Source organism: Mya arenaria, chromosome 5, assembly GCF_026914265.1.
Source record: "Mya arenaria isolate MELC-2E11 chromosome 5, ASM2691426v1".
In the NCBI taxonomy this organism is placed as follows: Eukaryota; Metazoa; Mollusca; class Bivalvia; order Myida; family Myidae; genus Mya; species Mya arenaria.
This window is the reverse complement of record NC_069126.1, coordinates 70,470,005-70,489,070: the sequence shown is the minus strand read 5'-3', so window position 1 is coordinate 70,489,070 and position 19,066 is coordinate 70,470,005. Positions and strand designations below refer to the sequence as shown.

General features: G+C 32.9%; 1 protein-coding gene across 1 annotated transcript in view; it reads left to right on the top strand.

Moving 5' to 3' along the window:
• The window catches only part of LOC128236189 (hemicentin-1-like), an 89,048-nt gene extending 72,559 nt beyond the window's left edge, over positions 1 to 16,489 (top strand). The window contains exons 15-17 of the mRNA XM_052951079.1: positions 11,693 to 11,863; positions 13,027 to 13,115; positions 14,482 to 16,489. Coding sequence (XP_052807039.1) covers positions 11,693 to 11,863; positions 13,027 to 13,115; positions 14,482 to 14,667 — 446 coding nt within the window. The 3' untranslated portion in view covers positions 14,668 to 16,489. The remainder of the gene's footprint in view (positions 1 to 11,692; positions 11,864 to 13,026; positions 13,116 to 14,481) is intronic.
• Positions 16,490 to 19,066: the final 2,577 nt, after the last annotated feature.

Sequence of the window (19,066 nt, the reverse complement as noted above, 5' to 3'; positions counted from 1 at the left end):
CTTTACACAACCGTTGCAAAATAAATAAGTTTAAACTAAATGCAAAGAGGTATATTATTTTTAGACTTTTAAGTCCCAGTATGATTTAGTAATCCAAACTATCGATTGTTTTATATCCAAATGACTTCTTTAACCTTTTTGAAATTAATGAACATCAAGGATGATATACAATACATTTATCACATAATAAAAATGAACCAAAACCGAAAGTATGTTCTATATTGAGTTCACTCAACGTCACTACGAAATGCGCATATCACGTGATGTTCTTAATTAAAAACACTATATTTTATATTATTTTGCATACACAATGCACAGTCTTAAAGTCTTATTGACAAAGCCAAGAAAACATTTTTTACTGAAACATTTGAGCAAATAAAAATGATTCAAAATCACTCTGAAAAATCTTTAAAAAAACATGGTTTGCCTTTCCCCCTGGATCAAATATAACCTTAAATATTGATGGTGATATTTGCTTTGCCAATACTTTTTACAATTTCTGAACCAATGTGGCGACATCAATTTAGTTGAAAAACTACCCACTTCTGTTCCAACATATGGAAAAGTTTTTGTGTCAAAGATTTACTCAGAAAGAGGTGTGTTTCTAAACAGTTATTCATTCTTCTTAGTTTCAGAGACTATGATTTTAATATTTTGACAAATTAATGTGCAAATAAAGCTACTGAACTATATGGTATTCCGGCACGCTTTGTTAGTGATGGATCATCTTTTATTGCATGACCATTCGCTCATATTGTGAACTTGTATTTGTTTAAAGGCGAGGTGCCTGATGATCTAAAAATTGCTAGAGTTATCCCCCTTTATAAAAACCGATAAAACCAGTGTTGGTAATTACCGCCCAGTTTCTATTTCAAGTATTTTATTAAACGTTTTTGAAAAGGTAGTCTATGAACAAGTACAATCTTACTTTAAAGAAAAACAACCTTTTTTTATCAATTCCAGTCAGGTTTTAGAAGTGGGATCTCCACTAATTCATGTTTGATCCACTAAACTGATTTTTTAAGATTGGAAATGGACAATGGTAGTTTGATAGGCATGCTTTTCATAGATCTTCAGAGGGCATTCGCTACTGTTGACCATACCATCATGAAAATGCAAGCATCAGGTCTGGGTGATGACTTACTGAGATGGTTTAAATCCTACCTTTTATTTAGACAGCAGCTTGTTTATTCTCTGGTGTACAGTCTGCATCTGCCTCTATAATTTGTGGTGTTCCTCAAAGGTCCATACTTGGACCACTTTTATTTTTTAATTTATGTCAATGATATATCTGCATTGGTTAAAAACAAACTTTTGCTGTATGCTGATCTGGCCTACTTGTATCTGGTAATAATATGCATGATATTGAGAAGGTTTCAACTGATGATTTAAATAGTGGGAGTCAATGGATAGTAATGTAGATAATAAGTTGTCACTGCATTTATGAAAGACCGAGTCAATTTTGTTTGGATCCTAGTGTAAGCTAAAATCTAACTCTAACCTCAATGTTACATGTAATGGTAGTGTTATAGAATCCACCTCTTCTCTCAAATACTTTGGGGCTACCTTCGATCAGAATTTGTCTTTTAATCAAATGGCACATACAATTATTAAGAAGGCCAATTCCAGGTTAAAATTATTGTTTCGTAAACAGGATTATTTGACTCAACATACAAAGAAACTTTTTGTTATGTCCCTTATTCAATGCCAATACTATGCTTGCTTCATATGGTATCATGGTCTCACGCAGGTCTTAAAACAGAAACTGCAAACTACACAAAATAAGATAATTAGGTTTGAACTCAATCTTGACTGTAGATCACACATTGTGACACGTCAATTTCAGTCTCTTAACTTGTTACCAGTGGATAAGAGAGTTGATCAAATTATTGTGTACCATGTTTAAAGGTAAAATATGGTTTGGCTCCAGGTTAAATAGGAGAACATTTTACATCCCAAGATAAAATTCACTCCTACAGTACAAGCCTTAGAGAAAAAGGTGCCAATGTTGCCCCAAAGGTTAAAGGTAATAGTCTAAGATTAAAGTTATTCCGTTACTCTGTAGTCTTTGGAACAAATTGCTTGCAAGTATCACTCGAACTGTTCATTTAGCAAATTTTAAGGTTGCTTTTAAGCGTCACATGCTTGAATATTTAGTATTGTAATCTGGTCATTTTTAAATATTGTGTGCAGTTTATTTTTTAAATAATATTTTACAAATAAATCGATGGAGGATTAAAAATTGCGGTTTTGTTTTAAGACCATTTCCGCATAATGGTATTTAATCTTATTATGTTACTCTTATCATATTTTTGTATTTTTTTTTAAATGTGCATAATTTAAATTGTGATATTTTTCTAAACTCTGTTATATGCTTTGAGTGTAAATTATGTTATAATTGTGATAAAATACAAACAATCCACTTACTATGATACTAATTTAAAGCGATATTATTGTATACATGTGTGGTCTTAATTACATTTTTTAAGTCTAAAAATGCCTTTCAATGTCATGCCACCGACATTAAGGACCTCAATGGAAATAAGGGTTTCCATGACGCTTTTTAGAGTTTCCTAGGAACTGGTAGGCATGGGTCAGTCAGATTTGCATGTTTATTTTCTTTTTAGAGTTCATTCATTTAAAAAACATGAGGGAGGGGTAACTGTACAGATACACGTTGTTTTGATCGCTCATGATATATGCACCCAGTGCCGAAATAAATCTATCTATACTTAAACTAAGCCATAATTAGTTTACATATGTGTATAAACAAAATAAGTATACTTACAGTGTTAGTTTTATAAAACATTTCAACTGAAAGCAAACTTATATCAATTTCAAGCTAAGGGAGGTAATATGACCATTGTATTGAACGAATAAATCGACATGTTTGATAATTTTTCATTCCCAAATGCTTGCATCACATTCCTTTAAGAAACTGGCCCCAATTTCTCAAAACTTTTTAAGTTTAACAGTCTTAAGCTGCTTATTTCAATAAGCCAAATACATACTACTAGTGATTTTTTATAATGAAAAATGGCTTATTGTGATAATAGTAACGATAATTCCTATCTAAAGTATTAAAACTTTTAAAGGAGTATATAAAAAACGCAATATATTGAAACACAAAAATAGTGGGTTTAGCTTAATCCTGTAATAAGGGACTTAAGAAGTTTCAAGTTGGGGCCAGGAGGTTAATTTTCTTCATGCGAAATTTCTTTTGAAAATGTTCAATATTTTTCCAGTTATTTCTCCAGTCTAAAACCTTGAAAAGAGTCCGAAATAATTCAACTGTCCAGTATATAAAGCTATTATCCGTCAAAGTATCTATCTTATAAGCAAATAGTGAGTGTGTGGTCGATTTAATGATACCGATGGTATTTCCCAAACATTTCTTTTCAATAAATACTCGTGTGAGCCTCGGGGTTTTATCAAACAATATCTGAGACTCTATTATAGTTATTTACGCACTTTCTCTTAATATATAACTAAATATATAAATAAAGAAACTGGGCCTTTAACAGACATTCAATACAATTGAATGATGCGTTATGTTTGCTAATCTCGCAACGTTCGATTTCCAAAATTCTTCTTTTAAATGAGAGAAACAATTAAAGATACATTTTGAAAATTAGTTTAGTCATATGCTTAACAAACTAAAATACTCAAGGACTATGGATAGGAACGTCAAACGACAATAATAGCTTTCATGAAATATATTCACTTCAAAATACATAGAATCCTAAGGTATTTTCTTTTAAAACTAAACCGATTAATGCATTGACTGAATTAGAATCAAAAACTTGACCAGAACTTGAAAATTAGAAGAAATAAACTGTTTAGGTATGAAAACTCTGTAATTAATCAGTAATGCTGCCAAACTTCACATTTTTAGCGACACATGCTGTGAATCCAATTAGGTTATGAAAGCGGTTGACTCTTTGATATTTAAATTGTATCTTGAAATGACAAGAAATGGGCAGACAGTTGTATTCGGTTATATGCTATATATATATATGGTTGTCAATTACTTCTAAAAAAACATGTTTAGGTACATTCCCTAAAAATGAACACAGTTGCAAGAAGAAGATAACCCAATCTCATTTTCTTGTCTTTAATAATAATTAATCTAATCGATTTCTGAATTTATCTGTCTGATTTTAGCACGACCTGATAAATATGTCGCCATTATTTATGATAAAGTCAAGTCCAACCATAGTCAATACTGATAATTGTATAATAATAACGCTATTTAACGAAGTTCTCTGCGGAAGTATATACTGACAATTCAATAATAATTTCCTTTTGGTTAAAGCCCCATTTTGTTTAAGTCATTTAAAATTATTTTTTTGTATGTTTACCATAATGACTTCTCTAATCTTTTTTTAAAAGTTTAACACTAAAAAAATGCGTTTATCGCAATTAAAATATGGAAGTTACTTTAAGAATAATCTAAAGTCAGCGCACACAACGTCATTACGAAATTTGTATGTCACGTTACTTTCTGAATAACTTAAGTCTATGTTGCCTTATATACTAATGATTTCAACGACCTTTTGGGTTTGAATAGTTATCCCGTTGTAAAAACCACTTATTTTATACTAATGATGTTCACGACCATTCGTGTTTGTATAGAAACCCCGTTTATGCATATCAATACAAACACTTATTTCGGGTTTGATGCGTCAAATAAACACCTTTTTTATCCGTATTTGACTATATGATATCGAAGTTGCAGAAATTCAGTAATAGTTGAAAAATGTTGGTTTAGTGTGGGTGCGAACCCACGCCGTCAGAAAACAATTACCCAGGCTAATAAACAGTTAAACCACTAGACCAATACGACTTAAAAAGAGGACTATATATTTTGACATGATAGCCATCAATTGATAACATCACGATATATTATCAATCAACCAATTATGCAACAACAAAGCTATTTCGTTTATATGAAAATTGTTAACTTCAAAAATGATATCTGAGCAAATATCAACATTTCTAAAACTCTATTTGAGCAAAAATCAACATTTTCTGAAGTGTTCAAACTTCTGCTATCTTGAGTTTACACAGCTAATGATTTTCCACACTTTATTTTGTCATACACAAGTAGTACATTTTACAAAAAACATTAGCGAGTACCAATCGACGATTTTTCACTATATAATATTGATATTTTTTATTCGAAAATACTTGCAACACATTGATTTTAGAAACAGGAGCATATTTTAATTTGAAAATGTTTAGTATTTCCCTTCTTATTTTTACAGTCTATACTGACAACTGCTCAGGTACTGTTTCCAAAGCGATATGCTCCGCCCATCTACCTCATAATCATATATTGAGTCAGTGATTCAGTGTTTCCCTAACATTTCCTTTTACTATAGCCACGTGTTAACCTCGGGAATTTATAAGACATGTTATGAGCCTATATCATAGTTATATACTTACTTTTATTTTGTTCTTTGATTATTTAAGTGTCACTGAGGCTGTATTCTGTTATCTATTTGTCTTCGCTATAGATGTAAACATAATTATCAAATTTAGACCTACGAATTAAGTGTTTTTTTCAGAGGTGAAAAAGCTTTGCCTAACAAATTGAACTGAATTAAATCAACATTTGTAATTGGCGCTTAAGTTCAAGTTCAAGTTCAATATTTATTTGCTAAAGGCCACCGGCCCAAGACAACAAATATGTATATTACAAATGTGCAAAAGCAACAATGGTAACATCGGTTGAACAATGTACAATATTGTACAAACACAATTACAAAACAAACAAATGAGAGAAAAATCCCACAAGAAACCAACAAGAGAATGGAACAAAAGAACAAAAGAAAAAAAAACAAAAAAAAACAAAAACAACAACAACACGAAAGCTAAAGAGTTAAGAAATAAAGAAGTGCAAGTCGGAATACAGATTCGAATGTGTAGCATGCATTAAATACCTTTTCGAAACGAAATAGAAGGGATCTAAAGAGTACACATTGTAATAAAATACTATGCACAATACTCTAGCACAGAAAACACCCATGCAATAACTTGCATCCCGTCTAAGTCATCGAGACGTCACCCACGTAGGTGTGGTTGATCTAGTGGTACCCACCGATACGTCAGGCACACATCTCAAAGGCCCCCGAGATCACAAGTAATTACAGATGTTACACAATTAATATCATTACCGAACAAAAGTACACAAGTTACTGAAGTAAGTATTAATTTTACTTATAACATTTTTACAACGCTTGTAGTAAAGTATTTCTATGTTGCAAAGCAAAGTATATATACATAGCAATATCCCTTAACAAATTTTCATTTTTTGTACGCATCAAGATGATACAATTGTTAAAGTGGCATTTTCATAATATTTCCTTGGTAAATATGTTTTTCTAATATTAGAGTAAAAAGGACATTTGAGCAAAAAAATGGTATTCTGTTTCAACAACATTTTTACATAATTTACAAAACCTTTGATCACGATGAATATTAGAGTATCGACCATATTCAATCTCAAGGTTATGTGATGAGCATCGGAAACACGCAAGAGCATTTCTATATTTGCGTATATTGACGCAGTCTAAGTAAATTTCATGGCACAAACTTGATTTAAAACAAGAGTAAAATTTAAGTTTTTCAGAATCTATAATAGAAGAATGCCATTCCTGGCGATACTGGTCATTAAGTGATTGTTTCAACAAAGCAATAAAATGAGATTCATTCAATACTTCTTGGTTATACCAAACGTATCCAAATCCACAACTAAGCAATATATTCTTTACATATGTCACCCAATTCCTATGACCATGTTGGTCTGCCATCATAAGCATACTATAAGCCTTTTTAATATATCTGTCATCTCCTACCTTCAAAATTCTAATCCAGTAATTAATAACCCGCTTTACAGATTCAATATACATAGGAAAACGACAACACTCGCCTAATACAGCAACATTTGTAGTTTTTAGTGGTAAACTCATATAGCGCTTACAGGCATTAATGTGGACTTGTTCTACCACACATAATCGTTCTACACCCCAAATCTCTGAGCCATATAACAATACTGGTGCAACTTTGCTATCATATATCTTAAAAAATGAAGATTTAGATAATTGGCCATACTCATATAGTTTTGACAAAATAGATATTAGAATTCGTTTTGATTTGTTTGCTTGTTCCCCTGCCATTTTTGGTAGAGATAACTGCCTCGTTAAGGTGACGCCGACATATGTAAAACTATTTACAACCTCTATTGATTCACCGCGATAATACCATTTTTCGGCTTTTGATAGTATGCCCCCATTTTTAAAAACCATAATTTTACTCTTTTTGGTGTTAACGAATAGTTTATATTCGACACAAAAGTCACAGAGTGCATTTAATAAACGCTGGAGACCACATGGGGTATCTGCTAGGATAGCAAGATCGTCCGCAAAGAATAAAGAATTTATAAGTGTTCTGTCTGGAAAAAATTGTATTCCGTTGTATGTTGGTGGTTGTATAAGGCTTATAAAGTCATTTATAAACAATATAAAGAGTATAGGAGAGGCCATGCATCCTTGTTTTAAACCTTGGGGACAATCAAACTGTCTGATATTCACCTGTTGGAGAGCGAACTCGGGCTTTCACACATTTGTACATTGAAGTAATTGCATAATATAGTCGTCCGGCAATGCCATTTCTTAACAATATATTAAATAGGCGTATTCTATCAACAATATCGAAAGCTTTTTGAAAATCAACAAATGCCACATAAAGCTTTCTGCCCTTCATAGATAACTGACGTTGTGCCAATGCATATAGAATAAAAGCATTGTCCGTAGTGCGATATCCCTCTCTAAATCCGGCCTGAGATTCGGAAATCTGGTTGTAAATATTTACATAAAAAGTAATACGTTTACATAAAATACTAGTATATATTTTACTTAGTACGTTTAACAACGAAATGCCCCTGTAGTTATCAGTAGAGTTTGTATCACCTTTTTTAAATATAGGGATTATAACAGCTTCGCACCATTGATTCGGGTATACTCCAGTAATAAATATCCTGTTAAAGAGATTACTCAACAATGGAAGAATATGATGTATACTGTGTATGAAGCATTCTGGCACCAAACCATCATTACCTCCACTTTTACCAGTTTTAAGCCCTTTTATGGCTCGAATAATTTCGTCATCTCCAATGCTTGCATTTAAGATTGTGTCTGTTATTTCATTAGTTTCAATGTCTGTTACTTCTGGAAATGTCTTTTCCGTCGTATCAGTGTCTTTAAATAAATTTTCAAAGTGCGTTTTCCACTCTGCAATAGATATATTATTTTCAGTTCGTCGAGTGCTGAATAGACGCTTAAATTTAAACCAGAAAGATTTAGTGTTATTGCAAATATCTATCAAGTCGTTTAATACAGATTCATTAAAATCTCTTTTTCTTTTGTCACAATGATCTTTATAATCCTTTCTTGCTATTACGTAAGCTTGCAAATTTATATCTGACCTATCTCTCCTAAATTTACGTAACATTTTCTGTTTATGATACTTAAGCGATTTGCATGTTTTATCAAACCACTTTGTCTTTCGAGTGTTAGTAAATACAAAAGTACGTTCACAAACTTCACTACATTGTTTCAGTGCGTTTGTAAATAAGTTAACAACGATATCTATGTCCAACTCGTAATCATTTACTTGCGATTCAAAGGTCACGGTGAACTCGTCATTGAATACAATTTTCAATTCTGTATCAAATAAAAGTTGATGATCAGGATCAAACACATATTTTGTGGACTTTTTTTCTTGTGATGGCTGACTATCATTATATATTTTTCTGTCACGGATACGTATTTTCAATTGCAATGGAAAGTGATGCGATTCCGTTCGGTCACCTATAATGAAATCGTCGATTATATTAACAATGTCATCCGTATAAAGGCAGTAGTCCACAACACTACTGCCGTTTTGGTTAATGAATGTAAACTCGCCGATATCCTTATCGTTATGTAGACGCCCGTTTGCAATTCTGATGGCATTGTTTTTACAAAAGTTTATAAGATTAAGGCCAAAAGTGTTTGTACTTTTATCGTTCGAAGTTCTAGGAATGATATGTGAATCATCAATAAAGTCAGCATACGGTTCGGATTCATCGACATAGTTGTCTAAAGTCAAATAGTCTTTACGGAGCCCAGTTCTTGCATTTAGGTCACCCAAAACTAAGAAGTGTGTATTTGTCATAATATTGTAGTTAAGTAATGTATTTTCTAGTAATTCAATACCTTTATAGTCCAATCCCGCGTAAAACGGTGATTGTTCTGGTGGTAAGTATGTAAAACATAATGTGATGTCGTCATTCGTATCCGTCATGGACTTGTCTATTTTTAAAAATACTGCGAAAAGACAATCCCCGTGTATTCTTGTTACGTTTACTTTATGTATCGTTTTGTAAAATATTACTATTCCTGCCATTGCTCTACCATGATCATGCTTTCTAATAGCTGGACAGAAAAAAACGCTAAAATCGTTTGAAAATAAAGGAATGTCGCTCTCATGTTCGACCCACGTTTCTTATAGACATATTACATCAAAGCTTGACAAGAACTTTATAAATTCCTCATCAAGTATCTTATTTAATAATCCATCAATGTACCAGGTGATAATGTGTAGAGATGTTGTGTCTTGGCTTCGGCCGAATTCCTATATATGTTCAATCTGATCTTCGCCATTCTGGTCATTTGTTTCAATAACCGCGTTTGTTTGCATATAATCACTTTCCGTATGTTCTGTCTGATCTTCGCCATCATGCATACTGATAGCCATAACCGCGTCTTGTCGCATGTAATCATTTTCATTATGGATGGCAGGCATTACATTCTTTAGCGATAAACCATCGAAACAAGCTTTTATATTATATCACCAATAAAGACATAATCTGATGCACTCTATTTCTGTACTTGAAATATCATCTACATGCATGTAAGGAAGGTAACAAATTAATCACCTGATGATCATGGTAATTCATGTTACATTGGGAAGTTAAAGGTAATAATGCTAAACATTTTAATCATTCATGAATAGGATCATGGCAGCAAGTTTCAGAAGGTTTAATCGTCCCCATGAAAAATAGGTGAAGACAAAAATGTTAATACCAAAATACGTTAATACGAAACAAGCTTTTATATTATATCACCAATAAAGACATAATCTGATGCACTCTATTTCTGTACTTGAAATATCATCTACATGCATGTAAGGAAGGTAACAAACTAATCACCTGGTGATCATGGTAATTCATGTTACATTGGGAAGTTAAAGGTAATAATGCTAAACAATTTAATCATTCATGCATAGGATCATGGCAGCAAGTTACAGAAGGTTTAATCGTCCCCATGAAAAATAGGTGAAGACAAAAATGTTAATACCTTTAGAGAAATATCATTTAAATTAAGTTGCCATTAAAAGAATGTTAACATCTTTAATGTATTAAAGGCACAATAAATGGTGCAAACCATATATGTATACGCAAGTTATGCTTAAATGTGGTGACTTAATGTGTTTTTGTTAATATGATGAAGACTATTGACTTAATTATAAAACAAGCCAAAGATGACCTGAATAGGAATCACTGACATACTTTTTTGAAGATTAATTTCTGTTCAACTGCGTTTCTCAGTATTTCCTGTCAGTAAAACTTTCTGTCTGCTAACAGTTTCTTTTATTTGATGAAGGTGTTTGTATTGTCTTGGCGTGCCACCAACAGGACTGGCACAAGTTTTCGCCGGTTTTGTAGCACGTATTTTGTATATCTGCCGTGTTTAGGCTTAACCAAGGTATTACAAGAAATTGTGTTTTCAGTCCTACATGAAATGCATTTTATAGCCACATAAATCAACGAATATATTATTTTGATTTTTTTTATTTAGTCATATTTTTCTGTGTCTCTTCCAATAATACCCTTTTTGCTCCAAAAGTAACTATTACAACTTTGGGTGTGATCATATCCCGCTCTTACTTACTTTAACATTAAAGAGTCACCGATCACAGCTCACACTATCATGAACATCGGATTCAAATGTAAAATTAAATTTTCGGCAATTATGTGTTCGATTGCGCTTAGACATTTGTAAGCTATTTTGCATCTTCCGTGGTACACTTCAGGTATGCCTTATGAAGCAATGAAAAAGAAAAAGACAATTGCATATGCCCAAGGTCACTTGAAAACCCCGTAACGATAGAGTGTAGCTATAAACAATTTTTGACCATTCTTCGGTTAAAATAACGAAGTATTGCCTTGATATTAAATAGTTGAGTTATTGTAATGCATACCACTAATATATCTGTTTGACTTCAAGGTTTGTCTAGAAAGTTAGACTGGACCTTGTGATTGCAGTTCTTTTTATATTGGAGACGTGTCGAGCACAAAATTGAAATCGACATAATTATAATGATTCCAGATGTACAACCCAATTCTAAAGTTTTAATATACTTGTGTAATACCCCTTTAAACGGTATCGTGTTTAACTATGCCCTCCGTAAAAACCAACAACTTCTAAATCACGCACCATCCAAACTAAAGTAATGTCGGGTTGTACGTTGTGGCACATACGCTGTCTTACCAAGGTGAAATGTCCATGTCAGATAAGAAAATCTCAATTTATTCACGGATATGCACAGTTCGTATTTGAGTTTGGTTACGACTGTATTCTTTCAGAGCTTCCGGACATTGTGGAGAATTCAATGTATGTGCCTGCTGGACACATATCTCGAAAGGTCAATAACTCAGACGCAGATGCCTTGTATGCACAACCAAATAAATGTAAGGCGTCCGGTTCAAAAGGTGCGGAATTGTACGCAGAAGTGAATAAAGTTGCCAAGAAGAAAGGTATGTCGATATAATTTACGATATTTTAACACCCTAAAGTATGACAATGTTTGTACAGAACCATATACTAAGAGTTTGAAGATGTGAAATATTGTTATGATGTATATAAACTAGGGATGGCAACGAGTACCCGAGTACTCGAGTACTCGATCGAACGTCCGAGTACTCGAGTACCAAATCACTACTCGAGTACTCGGAAAAATAAATTAAAAAATCTATAAAAATCACCAAATACACGATTTACAGACAAAATATCAGATCTGGTTAGTTGCCAAGAGGACAATTAATGGTCCCTCTAATCCCCGCTGTGTACACAATTGACCTCAATCAATTAGTTGAGAGTTGTTGTGATAGTTGCAAACTGTCAACAAAGGACCCCTATTTCAAATTAGCACTGATGTCAATTAGCGAAGTTTTGATAGCGGTACTTTCACCTACACAATTCTATTGTATACCAATTAGAGACCTTTCATCAAACAATGGACGCTAACGAGCAAGTAACGACCGTTACGAAAATTTATTGATTTCTTAACGGGCGTATTTTAACTATTTTTGCAATGATTATCACAAATGATTGGTTGATATTTTAAATCAAGAATTATGAATATTAATGAGGTCAACAACAATTACACAGTACGAAAAACTATCATTTGAAAATTAAATTATAGAGTGAACAACTTAACTTCGTATTGAATTTCGTTCACTATTTTTATGTATGCTTTTAATTTTTGTTCATTGCAATTCTGATTGTTGTTCATTTCTGCAGTGCATACTTGTATAAAATGAAACGAATAAGACAAATTAAAAGCCTGAAACAACATTTGTTTTCTTTTTATATCATTTTTTGTTAAAATACATAATGAAAGTTTACTTTAAAGGTGAAAATGACCAATAATACGACCAACGCACAATATACGTCATTAACGATACATGTATACACAATCTTGTCTTTGCGAACACATATTCAATTTTTCCGAGTAATCGAGTACCCGAGTACTCGATCGAACGATCGTCCGAGTACTCGAGTATTAATTTTACTACTCGTTGCCATCCCTAATATAAACATGTACCTTCTTTAACTTGCGTAAGTTCTGCCGAATAGAGGCTGTGATCATACTGCCATTGTTTGATAATTAATACTTTTTTGCATCATGTTATTTTAGCTGCGGGGAAAAAACGTAAGAAGACGACGTATGAAAACAAAGCCTATGAAAGTTCAACATACGAAAACCACGAGCTTCAAGAAACGAAGGTTCATGTACTTTATGTGCAGTCATTACCCTAGAAATGTTTGAATTTACATATTGTCCTTACTAAGGCTTTTGGAATATCTTTTTAAAATAAGTCTAAGTCGCAAAACATACAGTGTAACGTAATGCCAAGTCCAATAAGGCCCAGAGGAGCAGTACATTTCGTTACGTTTGTACAATAATTTCTATTGGAAATATAAATCCTACAGTGTTCCAAGTATAATATTAAGGCTAGCTCTCAATCCTTTCGAAACCTATCTGATGGTTCGTTTGGAGCACTCATTTTAAATAGAAACTTAAAATGGTAATCGACTTTTCAGTAAGTTTGTGCAAGTATACCATCCTTTTACTTGTGATAAAGATCATGGTCACTTACACATAATGTATAGACACTTAGTACAATTTATCCAGGGATAAATTACTATCAAGTTCCAAAATTTTATATTTACTGATATTAAGTAAGCTTTAACCTTCATAAGTTGTTAATGGAAGGATTTGTTGTAGTTTGGAAAGTAGGTAGACATAACTCGGCACTTGTATGATGCTTATGAGACACTTTGTCCACGTCAATACATGCAAAGGTGTCTCCCCTTGTACTTTGATAATTCATCAAAAAATAAGTTTTTTTGTAGCATATCACATGATAAAAATATAGATGATAGACAAAATGAGCAGTAGCTCACAGCGCTGACTTTTAAAGTCAATGTGCACTTTCAGGCAAAATTATTTGCCTTTGAATTTTCCGTTGACTTTCTTTATACAACATTCAAACAATACTTTACATGGTTACTACGGAATGAAACTCAATTAAACGTAAATGATTCGTAAATAGCACAATTCTTATGCTTTAAGATTTAGACAACATGTCTTAAACATGCTAATATTGGGGGAGACATCAAGTATCGAATGCAGCACCTCGGTAACACTATTCCTAGTTCTTTGGGTTTTTTTTGTTTTGTCAAATTTTCTATAAAGGATTGGAATGAAATTTATAATCGGGATCAATTGTTTCCAACGTAATAGGTTTTCTACACATAAAACAGTATGAAGCAGTCTCTTTTTAGCACATTCTTTCTAATAATTGAAATTTTGAATAAAAACACCATAACTGTTAAATTTATGGTTACAAGGCCAATATGCACAATCCTTTTTCTTGTGGCTGCGTTTAAGAGTCAGAATATATATTATACCGACATGTGTTAAGTACAACTATGTTTTTGATAAAAAATATGTATACACGTTTGTAAAACAAATTATTTGAAATTCATATAGTAATTTCACAATGAATAAAAATTCGCCAGACTGAAGCGGTCAATGAATTTAGGCCTAGGGAAAGTTGTACTCAAAATATGTTTTTTTTATATTTAGAAACAGGTTAACAAAGATGGACTCATCTACGCAGACTTAGCTTTTCCTAAGCAACCAAAAGGACGAAAACCTTTCATACACGGCCTTGATGACATGACAGTGTATGCAGACGTTGATTTATCACGAAAGGCTGAACCATTGCCAGACAGTGACGACGAGGGATCTGGCGAAAAGAACAAGAAATGAACGCAAGTGATTGGACTACAGTCTTGTTAAAATAGACTCTTGTTGTTTGCTATAACGGACTGTATATTTTTTAATATTTATTCTTAAAAGAAACGGATAAAAAGCATTTAATAAATACAACTCGTCTCCAAAACAATAAGAAATTTCTCAGTATGCATTGCAATCCATATAAAAAGCCAGTATTTTTAACATACTAGGACTTATTCTACTATCCGGAATTGTTTGAAGTTGACTTGTCAATGAATTGAAAACAATTCTAGAACTGAGATTTAAATTATGCCTTTTAATTATTAATTGTTATTTAAAATGGAAAGTAATAAGTAGTTTTACTTCACATACATTAGTCTGTATGAATACAAGGGTGGGACACGCTTTACTCTTAACTTTCATATATTTATATGTCACTAAATGTATCCATAAACAAATATTTCTGCTTAAATGTTTATATGAGATAATATTGAGTAGAATAAAATCTTGTTGTATTAATAATCAGATATTTATGTAAAAAAGATGTTACAATACATTTATTGGAGTCATTCAATAGTTGAATACATATTTACGCGTGAGTTACATCTAACAATTATAACGGGCGCTTTCGCTCGTTTTCTTTTTAGAATTTGCAAAATACGGTGTCTTGACAATAACTAAAGAATATGCAAACGCATTAAAATATATATCTTTTGAACACATAAGTACCATAAATAATGGTCAACTTTGACAAGGTGTCGAATCTTACGTTTTACAGAGTAACGTCCCCTTTTCAACTTAAACTGACAAAAAATGATGCAATTTGACATAACCTTTGCAATGGATTTAAATATTGTTTGGTGCATTGGTGTAACGTTTTAAAAACAGGTCATGTTAGACCTTAGTTAAAACCCACTAATGTCTGACGTAGTTATGACCCCTTTTCAAAGAAGCTGTATACAATTCCTAAGTCCATGCGGCCTTTTGGGGGTATTCGTCATTCCTGTGACATCTTTCGTTGAATGTGTCCCCAGCTAAAAACGGCTACTAACCTTGGTACGAGTCTTAATATATTACATTTCACACTGATTATTTAGTTATATTTTATATCCATTCTAAGTAGTTATACTAAATATTATGTGTCTCTTACAATTGTTATGAATCGTTTTATTCTATGACCTATTATTATTTTATTACTTTGTTGATTTACTTATTTAAGGCAAACTGTTTTAAAACATATAACGCTGCCTGTTACTGTTGTGCTGAAATTTCTAAATACAAACATAACGGAAATATACTTTGCTAACAAAATCATACTGTCATAATCATAATTATAATAATTTGTAAACTTTTATTCAAAACTAATTTGATATCGATTTGTTTAGTATGTATTATGTCTGTGATTTCCTCTTGTGGTGTCTGGTTGTATGTGTTTATGGATAATTTAAACTTTGGGCCTTCAGTAAAATTGTTACTGCTGGTTTCTATGTTGTTGTTTAAATTAAATTAACGCTCTGTTGTACACTTTGAATATAGTCTTAAGTTTAGTTATGAAAGGTAATATGGTTTGAATAAGTGAAAACGTTTATTACTACGACCTTTAATAAATAACTGTAATTTCGGATAAGTTTTTTTCTGCGTTTATGATCGAACGGGGCTATGCAAGCAACTGTTCTCTCCTCTAACGACTCTCACGATTAATTTTGATTAATGATTTTCGACATTAGCAAATCAAAACCAATAACCTTTTGGAAATTGATTTGGCCCCATCCCACTGATGTGTTATGTGGATTTAAGAGAGAAATGCTCTTTGTTCAATTTTATAAATATAAAGCGTAGTACTCGGTATTCAGCAACTATCAGGAAGGCGAATTATATTTATTAGACTTAGGATGTATATAGGAAAAGTCCTAGAAATATTTCTGTCTGAAATCAGACGGAAAGACTTTTAAGATAATTGTGTGTAATATTAGTCAATTTTTACACAACGGCAAGGATTTGTCGGAATGTTGTACATAAACTATACATAATGGTAAATGTATAAAATACGCCTAAACTCAATGCAGTGTTGGCGTTAGCGGAACGTTTTTGTTTTCAATATTTCAAAGAGAAAAATCGAAAAGGCCTAATCGGGGTATGCATAAATTAAACGTTTGGTTTGCCGATTGCAGAGCAGGATATGTCAATGTAATGCTTTGTTATATGCATTTGTCGTACTCTTCATACATAAGAGTAGCTGTTGTAGAGACGAATTTACAGATATTGGAAATTTGTTGAAAAAATACCTTCTCTGAATGTGATAGAGATGACAAGTGAAAAAGAAATAGTAGGTGTTCTCAATATCCCTACACTGGCAATTAGGGCTTTTGACTATTTCATTTGAGAATAGGTGTTCATTTAGGTCACTGCAGTGCCTGCGCAGACTCGCATAATAAACAGTAAGCTGACGGTCTCCATCGTAGTAAAAATCAGCAACTGATTTGATGTTCTTGTTAAGTTACTTAAAATACTTGAAAGACGGCACGGCTGTGCATTATCGAACTCCTTCAGAAAAAGCATTCGATATGGAAGAAAGGAACTTGACCGTAAGTGAATTCTATTTTCGTTTTAACTATTCTGTCCGTATTAAATAAGATTCGTTGCGCCTGCGGACTAATCAAACAAGTCCGGTTTGTGCGATGCGCTTCACGTGTTGTGAAACTGAAAACTGCAGTGCTTCGATCATATGAGCGTATTTTTATACAAGAAAAACGTAGTTTGCAAATTCATAAGATGTATCGACTTCATTGTAACGTAATCAGTAGTTAAACTGACTTTACTAAGCTGCAACGTAGTTGAAAAGTAAAAATATATTTTAACTGGCCGAACATTCGGATACAAAATTCTGATATCTCGACATTTCAGTGTCGAAAGGTACTAAAGGGCCACGGCTAAAAAAGTGTCTTGCAAAGCTAGTGAAAGTCAACAACTTTAAAAGGATAAGAGTAACCACGCAGTAAAGAAACGAGTGGAAACTCCGAACTGTCGGTTCAGTCTGTGTAGAACAATTTTAGAAAGCATACATGATGCTACTATTAAGCAAGGCAAAAAGTTGAGTGCGGTAGCTAGTCAGCTTGACAAAATTGATAAGCAAAATGAGGAATATGATCAATATCAATATGATGACGGAGAGAATGATGATCAGGAACAAGCGGGTTACTCTGGCTTGGATGATGCTTCATTTAGCAACGGTTATGATTGATTGATTATTCAAAAGCTAACGAGACTGTGTCAGAAAATAACAGTCGGTTTGCAACAATGATAAATCACTACAAGGTAGTCAAACATACAGATTCCGGTATTGAAAAAAGCATTGGCCGGAAATGTAAGCGACCTGTTTTTGAGTGGCATTGTTGGTGACGGGAAACATGCAAATCTTACATAAGATTAAGGTATTGCACGACCAAACACCTGTGTATGACTTGTGATGGTAAAAACAAAAACATTGGTGTGGGATGCCGTTGGAAAATCAAGTGACAAAATATTGTAGGATACCCAAGTGTAGATGGTGAAGAGCGCTGTTCTTTTGACAAAAATAATTGACAAACTTGTTGGTATGAAAATGGAGCTCGTAAAAGATCTAGCGGATGAATTTTAGAAACGTAATTGAATCTAACAATGACTCTTTAGCGTCATAAAAATCGGGCATAAACACAGACAAACAAACTGTTTCTGGAAAGCTTAGTTGAATACTGATAACATACACGTTGGTATTATTTGAAAAATGCGAATTGGCGATTTTAGTTCACCTCAAAGTGAACATTGAGAAATTCAAGCTGATAGTGTTACAATATCGGAGCCAAGGACCTCACAATGATTTCTGTCACTAAGGAAATCGCTCAGCCAAGTCAGAAGAGAGCCGGAAATACATCTTTCACGAGAAAACGATCATAGCTTTTGAAAAATCGCAAAAACGGCTCTTACTTCCTTCCCTTCATCAAGAGCAAGATAGTTCGAAATGGGTTGATTAACAATGGTTTTCTTCGGACAGGTGTGAAACTTGAAAGAAAAGGGGTTAGAAAATCAATTCCATACAATAAGTTAAACATGTATTGGTGCTGATTTTTTTCCATCACTTTAGTGACAAGAATTAGTTGGGAGATTAGACGATAATTTCCGGCATCTTGTGAGTCAGAATCTTTCTTTAAAGAACGCATGAGAACCAATTACCATTGGATTGAAACTCTACTGGCACGGTGTGAGTAATTGCAAACATAGCGTTGTGGAAATGAAATTTAATCCGCCACTTTCCGCAGAACACAGCTGTTAACAATTTCGGGACCAGGTTATAGAACCATGATTGAATCGATAATATATTGGCGAGAAATATCATATATATCGATTTAAGTATATCTAACACTTGTGAATTATGTTATTGGTATGAGGTTGGTTA